Source organism: Stegodyphus dumicola, chromosome 3 (genome assembly GCF_044657685.1).
Source record: "Stegodyphus dumicola isolate Sdum_Otavi_A_Nest chromosome 3, ASM4465768v1".
Classification (NCBI taxonomy): Eukaryota; Metazoa; Arthropoda; class Arachnida; order Araneae; family Eresidae; genus Stegodyphus; species Stegodyphus dumicola.
In genome coordinates, this window is record NC_140770.1 from 141109549 (window position 1) to 141123874 (window position 14326).

At 35.1% G+C, this 14326-nt stretch overlaps 1 protein-coding gene and 1 non-coding gene across 9 annotated transcripts in view; both read right to left on the reverse strand.

Moving 5' to 3' along the window:
- Positions 1-14326, reverse strand: part of LOC118197630 (potassium voltage-gated channel protein Shaw-like) — an 834105-nt gene that overhangs the window by 35438 nt on the left and 784341 nt on the right. Inside the window, exon 8 of one of the 8 annotated variants that reach the window (XM_085813384.1) lies at positions 11622-11777. The exons of the other annotated variants lie outside the window; for them this stretch is intronic. Within the exon in view, the coding sequence (XP_085669510.1) occupies positions 11647-11777 (131 nt within the window). The 3' untranslated portion in view covers positions 11622-11646. Of the gene's footprint in view, positions 1-11621; positions 11778-14326 lie in introns of those variants that run through there. 8 annotated transcript variants of the gene reach the window in all.
- Positions 7188-7259, reverse strand: TRNAI-GAU (transfer RNA isoleucine (anticodon GAU)). Its single transcript has one exon. It is a non-coding gene; the product is annotated as a tRNA-Ile (tRNA).

A 14326-nucleotide genomic window follows, 5' to 3' on the forward strand; every position in this document is an offset into this window, starting at 1 on the left:
ACTCGTAATAACACAAATAATTTTCAAAATTAATCGATTAAAGAAACACTGTGTGATCCGAAGGTCTGATCATTCGCCGGGAAATCGAATATTAACTTTAGAAGGATTTCTGTGGTCCATCTTTGATGGAAGAAAAGAAAAGACAACATGATGATAATTGAAAAATTTATTCAAAGCATTTTCGGATAACTCTGGAAAAGAGAATTATTTTTCCCTCATTACAGGTGTGGTGTAGTGGGCGAAACCGCAACACAAACCCCGGGTTGTAATAGAGGGTTGAAATGAAATTCTAACTCAAGTTCTAACAATAACATGAATTTTAATGAAATAAAAACATTACCACTTGCAAATCATGACGATTTGGGACTTGAATACATTCAGTCCCGTAATTTGAGAAATATGTTAAGAAGAAAAATGCGCTATCGCTATTATCATTACACACGAGGAGTGATAGTTCTAGCGAGCCAATATACCCATAGCTTTTAACTTCGGATTTTATTATTTTAAACGACTTGATTTTATTGAATAAAGAAGATTCAAAACCTACTTTTTCCTCGGTACGGGGAGATGGTTATACTGATTTAGTATTGTGTTCTCCGAGAGTTGTAATAGAGAATTTTGATATGAAGATTTTGGAGGAAAATTCACTTAGTGATCACAATTATATTGTGGTAAAAATTAGGGATATTTGTGATAAAAATGAAGAAAAAGTTGTTTTGTCAAACAATCTTAAAGAATTGATAGATGCTGTATGAGAATGAGGAAACTTATCTTGGAAATTGAAGATCGAATTGTTAATATAAATGATGTCAAGGAATTTAATGATTTGATTATTTATATGGAGAAACAAATTGAAGGACGGATGAAGAGAGACTTAAGATGTAAGATTCGAAAGGATGGAAATGTTTTTTGGTGGAACCAAGACTTGGATATTTTTAGAAGGAAAATTCGTGCTATTCGTAAGAGTTGTCAAGTAAAAGGTCTAGATGAAGATACAAGAATGAGAAGAAAAGTAGAATATAAGAAGTGCTTGGCTTTGTATAAAAAGAAAATTAAAAAAGTTAGGGGTGATTTTAAAAATAAGATTTTTATTCAGAATAAAGAATATTACGAAGGAATATTTAAAATCGCAACAAATAAAACTAGGAGGCAGATTATCTTACGAGATGATGAGAATAAAACGGATATTGATGTTAAAGAAGAATATCGACGAATTGTTAGAGAGACACTTAATATTGGGGAAAATGAAATGGATAGATTTGATAATAATGAGAATGAGTTTAGTAGTGAAAGTTTGGAGGATGAAGTAGATTTTACGTATGAAGAAATCAGAGAAGTTATATTTAATCTCAGAGATAAAGCTGCTCCAGGACTTGATGAGATTCGTGCAAGAGTAGTAAAAAAAGGTATTTGCCAAAGTTTTGGACAAATTGATTGTTAATAGACTATTATATGTTTTGAATGGTAAACATCATTTAGCGGATAGCCAGTATGGTTTTAGAAAACGAAGATCAGCTAATTTGGCACTTTTTAAGGTTGTGGATGAAATACGAAAATTGAAAAGCACTGAACATGTTGCTATTGTCTCTTTTGATGTCAAAGCTGCCTTCGACTCTGTACGATGGTCCTCCGTGTTGAATAAATTGATTGAGTTAAAGGTAACAAAAAATTTGTATATGCTTATCAAGGATTATTTTAACAATAGAAGTATAGTTTTTAAGGGCGTTTCAGAAAATATTGATATAAATTTACAATTGTATAAAGGATGTCCGCAGGGATCATGTAGTGCTCCCCTGTTCTGGGCTCTTATAGTTAACCCACTCCTGACTAGCTTTAATGTTCTCAATGCAAAAATTATATGCTACGCTGATGATATTTTGCTTCTTATCAAGGGCACCTCTTTGGAGAAAATTCAGGATACTTTTACTGAAGTTGAAAAACAGTTGCTTAATTGGAGTCAATGTGAAAACATTCAATTTAATGTGGATAAGACTTTTGGACTCTTTTTTCCTAGGGGAGGTGCCAAGACTAGAGTACCGAAATTGAAATTTGATGGGAAAAATATTAGATTTCAGAAAAATATTAAATATCTTGGTGTAGTTATCGATGAAAAATTGAATTTTATTGAACATTTTAAACTTTTACACAGAGATACTGATAAGAGTTTACATTTTTATAGGAGTACTTTTAATGTGGAGATATTACAAAAGAAAGCACCAATATTGAAGAAGATTTTTAATTGTGTCATTTTACCGAAAATATTTTATGGTATAGGTGCTTGGGGTGCTAGGGCAGGGGAGTTGATCAGACTAAGAGATAAATTAAACTCTTTGCAGAGGAGCTGGATGCTGGCTATTACTAGAGTCTTCAGGACTGTTTCTACGGAGGTGGTCTGTATTCTTGCAGGAATTCCTCCCCTCTCTTCCCAATATAGATTTTATTTTCAAAAGTTTTTACTTTTAAATGATTTGATTGAGGAAATAAAGATTGATAATTGCAGTATTAACAGCGATGCTTTCCGAGGTTTTGATGATAGCTATATACATCCTGCTAATAGAATTTCGATTTTATATGATTGTAATTATTTGAGATATCAAGAACTGGATATCTATACAGATGGTTCGGGGCTCGAGGGTGGTATTGGAGGAGCATTTGTTGTCTTCTTCTATGGCATTGAGATTCATAATTGGAAATTTAAACTTCATGCTATGAACTCTGTGTATCAAGCTGAGATGTACGCAATATTTGAAGCTTTGAATTCGATTAAAAGGACTTTAAAAGTTGGTTATTGTATAAATATTTATTCCGATGCCTTGTCTGTACTGCAATGCCTCTCGGGCCCGGAAAATAAAAATTGTTTAGTATTTGATATAAAAAATTTATTTTTACAATTGAAAAACATACATAATATTAAAATTCACTGGGTGAAAGCACATGCTGGTTATGATGGGAATGAGAGGGCTGATGAATTGGCAAAAGCTGCGATATTGGATAAGAATGTTATTGTGAAGTATATGCCATACTCTAAAAGAAGGGCCACCTCCGCTTTATTTAATCATGTTCTGTATGAGTGGAAAACCAGCTGGGAACACTCTAGTAGAAACTATGGTTTGTTAAAAAATATATATTTAGGAAAGAAAATGGAAATGTATATAGACATTGATGTTAATCAGATCCTAACAGGACACGGTCGTTTTCCAGCTTACTTAAAGAGATTCGGATTACAGGATAATGATAGATGCAAGGTTTGTAATGATCTGGGAGACTCGAGACATTTTTTTGAGGACTGTAGTATTACCGGGAGTGCAAGGGTTAAATATAGAAAACAATTTCACAGTGATTTTAAGAAAAATTATAAGAATCTTCAAGAATATTCTAGAGAGATTATGAGGATTATAAATTCGCCAAAAGAAGCCATAGGCATTTTTGTGTGAATGATGTATGTATTTTGAGGACTGTAGTATTACCGGGAGTGCAAGGGTTAAATATAGAAAACAATTTCACAGTGATTTTAAGAAAAATTATAAGAATCTTCAAGAATATTCTAGAGAGATTATGAGGATTATAAATTCGCCAAAAGAAGCCATAGGCATTTTTGTGTGAATGATGTATGTATATGTGTTTATATGTTTTTACGTCGTCTTATTTTTGTTTCTAACAGTTATTATTATTATTTGTTTCTGTTCGTTTGTATGAATGTCTTAGGTCCAGGGATAAAGTGAATTTCCCTGGTCGTATTTATTATTTTCTTTCGTTTTCGTTTTACTAACTTTTTTGTTACTCGGTTCCTGATGTTTTGGTTTCCCGGGGCTTGTAGTTTTTCTTCTTTTTTTTGTTTCTTGTTCTCTTGTTGAGTGTTTTGAGCATGGCTGGATCGCTGGCTCGTCGTTTGTTGTTGGATGGGCTAGCTCCCAAGTAGAGTCATATGATCAAGTCTTGGTTAGGTGGGCTGGGGGCTGCGCCCCGTAATTATACCCATAGCTCCAGCAGGAAAGTCCTCACTCTTCTCAGGAAAGACCACCTTCCTCTCACGCTGCTTCCAACATTAATAACTCACGGTGTCGCTACCTGCGCTGAACTCCTGGGGAGAAAGATTTTTTTCACTCGTATATAACAAAGGCGTCCATATTCTGACCCTGATGAAAGTACTTCTTTTATTCCTTTATCTCTTGGACTGACCTTCGAGGCTGAAACCGTAACCATTAAAAAAGGCACCTCGTTCCAACAGGATTTCTCATATGGTCTGAAAGAGGTACCATTGCATTCGGAAATCATTTATCCTAGACAAAGAACTTCTAAGCAACCTTATCACACAGGAACCAGAATCAGAAGGTATCTACCATGTTTTGTTCTCTGCAGGATTTGTAAAGACATAGCGTCTACCATAATTTTCCATTTGACTACACATGAGACTTCCTTTGAAGAATTTGATGTGAAGAGGAGCGATGGAACTCTAATCAATACTGTTATGAAAGTGGTATTATCCACCTTATCGAGCTGCACGTTGGGAAACCACTACAGTGTGCTATGTCACTTCCACTTCAGTTAACTGTAGTTTAGTCATATATTTCATCACTTGGATGAAGTTATCTCAGGGTCTAAATTCTTCCGTGGACTGAACGAGAAAAAATAACCTGACTGAAGAAAAAAATTTTACTCGTTCGCTTTGTACTTGTTGAATTTTCCATTCCTCAAGTAACCAGAAAAGTGTTGAGAAGGATTAGTTTTACTTCATTTTCTGCTAACGTAAAGTCGAATACAATTTTAGAAAATTTAGGAACTCGTGATCCTGGTCTGCTTTTAACCTCAAGACGGTAGCAAACTGAGTTCACAGACTTTACGTGAGCTTAAGAAAACATACTTAAGAAGTCTGGCAGCTGATACATTTTAATTTGAATTGTTATGTGCTTCTCTGTTTCAAAATCGAAACTAGTAAAAGTTTTACAGCTAGCCTAAGATAGATTTTGAAACCATCAAAATATCATAATATCGATCCTCGGTCGCTTACCAAGGAAAAGACTGTTTGAAACTTCATCACGCCAAAATTTCTCTTCGAAGCAACAGAAAATGACTACATGATTTGGTGATATAGGTGCAATACCTCTCCTCCTGAACTATTAAGGAACATCACAGATGAGGATATCAAAAATCTGCCAAAAGACTGGCACATCCCTGTAACCGGATTTCCGAAGTCTACCTAGTCACAGGGTACAGAACGGTATGCCAAAACTATGACTGAAGCATCTGAAAACTGTATGGCGCTGACGAAATATTAGGCTTTATTACAACGACCTCCAACCAAGATGTATTATATCAGAATGTTCTCAATGAAATTTACATTGTGGTGCTCGATTCTAAATAATAGAATTAAAAATGATAAATATATTCAAAAAATGAAAAAAATAAAATCATCAGAATTTGCTAAATATTGCTATATTTACAATATTTTTGCACATACAATAAATAATTTGAAATTACAGGTTTAAATTGTTTTGCTCTCCGCAACGCCTCAAATTTCACATTAGAAACAACTGCATTTCGATAATAGTGAGTAAAGGAATTATAGAAATTTGCCATTTATCAAAATTTTGCAAGCAATGTGCGAACGAAAGATAAATTTTTATCTGAAAACATGTTATTTCATTTTTCATAGCTAGGCTACAGGCCCCTTTTCCGGGGTACAGCCATAGAAAGATAAGAGAAAGTGTTTTTTCTTTCCTGTCCCAAATGGACACTCTACTAAGCTTTTGAAAGCAAGGAACAGAAAAGATTAATGATCGCTGGGATTAAAACTCCAGATTTTCAGCTACACCTTAAATACATTCTTGATATTATTTTTGAAATGTTATCTTAAATATTAGCATATATTCAATATGGTGGATTTGGCGCCTGCGAGGCTGATCAGCGGCCGAGTAGTAAAATCGTAGAACACTGGTAGTTCGGTCTGGGGTTCGAATCTTGGCGAACGGGCTAGCTACATGAGCGTTTTCGTAGTTTTCCTCATGTGTAACGTGTATACGAGCCATTTTCGTTAGAAAGTCCTCCACGAAGGCATCCCTCCTCTTACGCAGATAGCCATCGAGTACTTTGCCATAATTTAAATGCACACATTGGCGCCAAGGATAAACATTAAGTCTCTGGCACATTTCAGTTGTAAATAAATGAGAAGCTGTGGAAGATACAAACAAATTGATAGCAATGATAGGCATCTATACTCTAAAAGTTCTTTTCTTACTTCCCTGATCATAATACTAGAATAAAGGATATTGGCGACTTCAGGAGGAAGCTCAAGCTCTGCGTAGCTTCTTGAAAAAGAAATCTATGATACAAACGTATTAGAACTTCAAAACAGGCGACTAGGAATATTCTCCTTCTAGTATGGCACAAAAAAAGATTTTACCCGTAGAAAATGGACAGCGTCTTGGATCAGACTTTTGTTTTTTCTGGGGATATGCGAAAGACATTGTTTTATATGAAAAGGTTGATAATACTGATGACCTAAAAGCCAGAATAACCATTATGATAATCACTGTGGTAATCGACTTGCTTAATCGCTTATGTTAATATTTCGATTATCAGCTTGACATTCTCCATCCATTAAAGTACCCTATACAGAAGTGTACTGGTATAGGATATAAAACGTTTTGAGTTATTCTGTCCATCACTGATATTAGTTTATATGCATCTTCAACAGTTTCTGATTTATTAATAAATAATATGTACCAGAGACTTTGTGTACCCTTTTGAAGATCCATCTCGGTGACTTGGAAGGTTGTCAAAGTTTCCCAAAGGGAAAAACGGGTCTGCTACTAAGCTGCAGCCAGTTTCTAAACATCGAGGCAGAACAGATCTTTGGTGGTACACATTTAAGATCTGGCACACTAAGATATTCCTAGGCAGTGAGGACGCTCCCTTAACTTGGCGATGAACGGGAATGGTATTGCGCTGTCGGGCAGGTCCTCGTGCGTTTTACAGACCGGTGGTAGGAGGACTTAACGTCTTGGATAATCTACACTACGATGCACATATTCCAGATTAAAATACCCCATTTTAACTCTTTGAAAATCGAAGTTTTAGCTAACCTGTACGCATAAAATACCGAACCGCCCGAAAAGGTTTTCGAAAGTCACAGTGTAGAGTCACTAGGATTTTTTTTTTGGAAGCCAGCGAGATGAAAAATTAGCAACTGCCTTCGCCGGGAATCGAACCACGGACCTCTGGAATATCAGCCCAGCGTGCTACTGTTACACCACGAAGGCACGTTAGGAAAGTGGGAGAAATACCTTATAACAGTAATTTCCTCTCCTCCCCATCTATTAACGCACAAATAAGAGTAAAGATTTCAAATGTCATCCTGTCTATTTCCTAACAAATAAAGATAAGAAACAACAAATAAACCCTTTTAGGACAAGCTGTCTGCAATAAACTGATACAATGCATTTGGGGAAATTTCACCTGCTACTGCATACCTTAGGAGAGGGAAGAAAACAACATCGGAATTTCGGCCGTTTGGGGCGGTTATGGACGTTTGAATGAAAGGACCGTCTGGGACGTTATGGTCTTCAAAGAGTTAAGCATCTGTGTTCTTTGCTGTAGACTTAAACATACGAAAAGGATCTAAATCTCGTTATATTTTTGTAACGAAGTTTATATAATTTCATTAATAGTATCACATAATTTTTGTAATGTTTGAAACATAACAGCTTAACTTGGGGTACTTTGAAATGCATTCCTTTGTTCTCAGTTAATGGTGATTCCAGAGTTCAAGCAGCCCTGATTCTATGATGGTCACCTGACAAACACTGCTAAAATCTTCACTTTGTATCTACAAATTTATTGGGTGAAATGGTTTAAATTATAAACATTTGAGAAATTTTTCATAGTTAATTTCGTGTGCTTCTGAAGAAGAAGGACCCGTGTCTCACCTCCTTCAAAACCGATAAAGCTTCGAAAACTACGCCAGAATGAGAATGTTACTCTTTTGACTAAATTTAAAGGTGCAAGTTCTGGTGGATGAGAAAGACTTTAAGGAAATTCAGTTCACCAACGAAGAAACCTTCGGGATAATTTTCTCAGAAATAAAGTCAGAATTATGGTTACGTAAGCAATAATAATTAACGATTAAAGATTTGTTTATTTTTATTTTTTAACATATATAGCATGTCTTTTGATGTAGAACTTAAAAATGTTTCATTAGTTTTTCCGATATAAAACAGAAAATACTGACACGATATTCTATAAAATGTCGAAAATTTAAAATCATATTTGTTACCTTCAACAAATATAACTGATAGATTGTCAAAAATGAGCCTGATTTCAAACTTGAGGAGATTTCGCTAAAATTTTAAACTTATCGAAGGATAAATTGGGTTGACAGCAAAGCTATTATTTTCTCCCAGTTTCTATTCAAAGTACTACGAAGAACATCTTGCAGTAAATATTTCTAACATTTTTACGCTTTTTTCTTTTCTTGCTTAACAAAACAGGGAGATTTTTGAGATTTAAACAGCATATTAATGGGTTTAATTTCTTACATTTTCCCCTACTTAAATGGTGATGGGGGAGAGGAACCAGTTGTTTAATTTGGGTGGTGAAGAATTATCGTTCACTACATTTTTTTACTTATCTAATAGGTACGAAAATTTAGCAATGTCATCTCCGAGAATCGAACTTCGGACCTGTCCATGGCCAGCTGAACTTTATTCCGTTTATACAGCGAAAGCAAGACGTATGCAAGGAAAGAGAAAATTCCTTACATATGAAAGTGAGATTTGATACAAACACAAAACAAAAATTCAAAGATAATTATAATAACTAACACAGAATGGTTAGGTAATGGACATCATGTTATCTTTCATTAGAATTTTACTTCCATTTACCACGTACAAATAACTATAATAAGAAAAGTAAAATATAACAGGATATTGTCATATTTATCGAGAACCTCCATTACTTCGTGATAATTTAAATAGACTTCTTTGATAAACAGACGGAGATCTTAAATTCGACAGGAAATGCCGCATTTTAAGGAAATGTTTCTTTCGAGCACGGTTTTGTAACTGTGTAGGCGTTCTTGTGTGGGCGATCATGATACGTGGGCGAAGTAGATCTCGCGCCTAGCAACGAAACGCATTGAATTCAACAAATGCTGAATTACAATTCTTGCATTCAGCTAAGGAAATTCCATTCTTGTTTTGTGTTTTCTCAAAAATTCAAATGTCAAATATACAAATAAAACATCTGGCTACATCTATGAATATAACTAAACCACACGCTAAGAACACATTCCATAAGAAAAAAAGAAGGTGCGTATGAAAAATAATCTGACTTTAAATTGACAAATAGCAACACCATGCAAAACAGGATTAAATTCTATAACATTTAGAGAAATGGAAACAATGACCCCTATGTATTAATTTTTTGTCGTAACTCTTGAAGTCATTAGTGTCACGGTTTTTTTTTTCCTTTAATAGTGGGCCCTAAGCCGAGTTAGGCTTGGCCACTACTAAGGTCGGAAGTGGTTGCCACTTTATTATGGAAGCACCTAATAGGTAGGCCAACATTGCCTCCTATGAAGAGACGGATAATTACAACAATGTCTTCTTCGGGATTCGAACCCAGGCCCTTTAGTATCGCAGTCGGCTTCCCTAACCACTATATTGGCGGCGGTTTAAGCTGCGTTTGTTTCTCTTACACATCACAATCAAATGTAGTTGATTGTCTGAAAAATCATAACACATATTTCCTAATTTTTCAAAGGTCCTTTATTTATATAAAGAACAATGAACAGTGCATAGTATATTGCCCCTTTTGTTGGATAACATTTTACTTTTTTTCAGTGAGCGTCGTAGTTCCTCATTCACAAAAGAACCAACACTTTTCATTCACTTTTCGTGTCACTTTTCGCGTCACATTTCACTTTTCGTGTGGCAACACTTTTCATTCAAAGTCCAATAATTTTTGTCAGGTGATCAAACTTGTGAGTAATCTCGCGTTATAGGGATAGAATGCAGTTTCTGTACAATTATTGAGCTCTGGGAGTTTCTGGAAGATGGATTTATTTAAACTGTCCAGTTTGTGACAGCAGACATTCGAAATGACTTGTTTGCTGGTTGGTAGGAGTTTAGAAGTAAGCTCACACACAAGTTTCACCTGACAAAAATTATCGGAGTTTATATGACAAGTGTTGCCACGCATGTTCTACTCGCCTTTTTTGTGCCCTCAGATTTTCATTTGTTTCGCTCTCTTCAAAATGTTTTTCTTCGTCTTATAACTTTTAATTCAGATGAGGTCGTAAATCAGCTCCTTGTTCAGCTTTTGGCTGGTAAAACTAGGTTCTGTTTTGAATGAGAAATTTCGAAACTCATTAAAAGAAAGTGAAAAGATCTTCAACAAAACGGGCAATATACTATCGACTGGTCATTGGTTTTTATATAAATAAAGGATTTAATTTAAAATAACATGCCGAATAATGATCATTACAGAAGTAAAACAACAAGAATCAGTGTAATATTTGTAAACTTTGCAGGACTCGTTTCGATAGTTAAACTATAGAACCACATTGCTTAGCTAAGTGCAAATGAACGAGATAAGAATGGTAGCCACTGAGAGAGAATTTTCACCCTACGTTATTTACCAAGCAGATAAAAAATTCTCCTCTCAATACTTCAAAAGGCACACTCTCGTTTTAGGAGATTATGAGAACTCTGTTCTTATTCCTTTCTTTCCGTCGAATAGCACGTATTTTACAGAAATTTAAGTCTTTTTTTCTCCTGTCAATAAAATTCCGAATTCCGTACTTAAGAAACCGGCTTCGGATATGAATTCCTGAGATATTTATAGCATTCCTTGCCAATGTAGTTTAATTTACATTGGTCAAACTAACAGAGCCTTGAAATTTCGCGTTAAAGAATAGAGGCATATGTTAGGAAAACGGAAACACAGAAGTACTCTGTTACCCAGCACTGTTAGTCCGAAAATCCTACTTTCCATTTTTCTGCAGCTAAAATTATTCAAAAAACGTCTTAGATTGGTGAATTAGATTTTCTATTAGCGTTTCACATTAAACAAATCTTTCTATTTCAGTTAACGACCCTAACTACAATCCATCTTTACCTTCAGTCTAGGAAATTATGCTTTAGTTTTCTTGCTTCATTAATAAATGGAGCCAGTAGCTCAACTTCTATCCAGCCATTCTTATCTTATGTTATGTTATCACCATATCTTATCTCTTCCATTTTCACTTAGGCAGCTGAGGAAGTTGGTTCTATTGTTAAACCATCGAAACTAGTCCTGCAAAATATACAAATATTACTCTGAATTTTGTTGTTTGACTACTCCAATAAATAAAGGACCTTTGAAGAACACAGAAAAAACGCGTCATGACTTTTCAGACAATATAAAAGCTTCCCCAAAAAATTCCTGAGATAAACTTTAAGTGTGTAATTATGTTTGCTTCGCGAAGGAAATGTGTTGCAAGTACTGTTCGTTCAATTGCTCAGGAGTACCTATTGTAACCATTCAACATGATTCTTCCAGTAAAATAATGTCACTTGAACAGAACCGAAAAGTCATTTACAGTCGCAAGTAGTCATTTACAGTCATTAAATCGAAGTGCAGTTCTGGACTCTAAAATTTAGGAATACATCAGGATTGTTCTGTCTCACTTAAAAATACTCGGCAGCACTGGAAATACTTTTTCAAGTATTCATAAGAATTAACCGTCAGTAGATCTCCAAACTGATCCCAAAAGAGCTGGCAAGGATTTGGTTTTCTTCCTGAAGGAAATAAAAAGCACTGTGAGGAAAATTTTTATTTTATAACCCCGTTATTTCATGTCGAACCCTTTCCTATCAAGCCTCGTTTCACTTCCCAGCCAGAATGCAAATTTCCAGCGGAAGCGATTTTCAAATTAGATAGATAAAAGGAAGTACTCAAAAGAAGGTTTTGGAGGATGAAATAAGAGTACATTCTGCCCGCTTGAAAGCCACGTTGCTAACTTTGATTCTCTAACGATTAGAATTAGGACTAATTAAATTAGTTTTCTAATCATAAAAATTTTGCGGCATTGAGGTATTCTCGTCATTAAGCTTGTTTACACCGACTTCGGTCAGCGTAAGCTTACGGCTGACCGAAATGTGAAGCTAAACTCTGAAGCCGTTAGGGCGGGTATGGGCAAACGTTTTCGGTCGCGGGCCAAAAATCGAAAAACAACCAAGGGCCAAGATAAATTTTTACAAAATTTAAAAAAACAATATACAAGAATTACAATTTAAATATATTAATGAGATAAATGAAATTACGATTTCATTTTTAAAAGCTCCTTATATTGAGGTTAGAAGTGAGATGTACCGATTCTAAGGTACGCGGCTAAATGTTCATCTGTCAGTCTACTTCTGAAATAATTATTTCTTAGATTCATAATTGAAAACACTTGTTCACATATATAAGATGAAGCAAACATAGCACTGGTTTTCTTGTCATGAGATATTAAATTTGGGAAACGCACTTTTAGATAATGATTTGTAAAACTCTTTGGCATATTTTGAAAAAACTGCTTGAGATGATTGTTAGATTGCAACTCAATTAATTCAAGCTGCAAATCTGACCTCACTGCTTCACAATTTACGTTGAATGGCATGGTAAAAATATCCAATTCTGTTTGGATGGAAATCTTGAAATCTGCTTTCCAACTCAAAATGCAGTTTTTTAAAGCCGTCTTTATAATTCTTAAGATTCTCTTCATTTACAGAGGGTACTGAATTTAGCTTCGGGAAATGAGACAAGACGTTCTTAGCTAGCTGCCCAGCAAAAAGATTAAGTTTTAGATTAAAAGCTTTGAAATGGGCCCAGATATCGTCGATAAATTGATTTTCCCTTGCATCTTGACATTCAAGTTACTCATGATAAAGGAGAACGGTGGAAAAAGCAAAATGCGAAAGCCATTCCGTATCTTCGAACATTTCGCGCTCCGCAGAACACTGTTTCTCATGGGAAAACGACACAGTGTCGTCTTTCAGCTGCCAAACTCGCTCGAAAACACATCCTGCACTAAGCCACCTTACTTTCGTATAATACAGTACATCAGAGTAATCAGATTGCACGGAGTGGATAAAATCTCGAAATTGCCTGTGAGTAAACCCACGAGATCCAACAGTATTTACAAGCTTCACGATTGCATCAAGCACGAGTTTCATATTCAATGCAGATTTACAAAGAGCATCTTGAGGTATAACACAATGTAGAAAAACAACATTGTTCCCGGGATAGTTTTGATTACAGAGTCCAAGAAACCCAGATTTTCTTCCTGTCATATTTGGTGCTCCATCGATCGTAATAATACATGTATTTTTTATAGGCACTTTCAAAGTTAAAAGCCTTCCTGAAATTCGCGAAAAATATCACATCCCGTTGTAGTTCCCTTTAAAGAAAGCATGAACGCCAGTTCCTCGGCAATTTCAAAGTTCTCATCAACATCTCTTATAAAAAATATTAATTGAACAGTATAATTTATATCAGTGCTTTCATCCATAGCTATGGAACAAAATTTAAACTGGCCAATCTTTGACTCTAATCGTGTTGTCAAATTTTTATGGATGTCTTCGATTCTAGAAGTCACTGTTTTTCTAAATAAGCTTACAGTCTCAAAATTATTTTCCTTGTCTGGACATAAAACATCACAAACTTGAAGTTTTCATTGTTTAACGAACTCCCCATCGCTGACAGCTTTATTATTTTTAGCAATATTGTATGCCATATTGTAACTTGCATGTGTAGCTGGTTCTTGGATACCTTCTTGTAAACATTTTATCGGCCTGATAATTTTTTACAAAGACTTTCTGCATTTTGTTTCCTTTCATATTCGGGCATTGCTTCGTAATTGGAATTCTTATGCTTAGATGTGAAATGACGAAAAATTTTATATTCTTTGAAGACAGCTACAGTTTCATTGCAGATGAGACACATTGCATTATCTTTTACAACTGTACATTAAAAACACGGCACTTTACGTTTCTTAGTAGCCATTTTGGGGCCATTTTACGAATAACCCAAACAAGCATTAGCTACGCTATATTTTTAATTAATTTCACCATTGTTCACAATAATGCTATATGTCCGCAGTCTTTCCATACGCAATCAAAACTATTAGAACTCGCTCCAAACGAAAAAGCCGCAGACTGGAGCTTAAAAAAATGCTCAGTCTGCCATCTTTGAGGTCTAATTCACCTGTATTGGATTCCTATAGTCTCTCTCAGAGAAACAGAAAACGCTTGTTGGCGCCAATATACAGCTATAACTAAAGCAGTCCTTCCTCTTTTAACTCTTT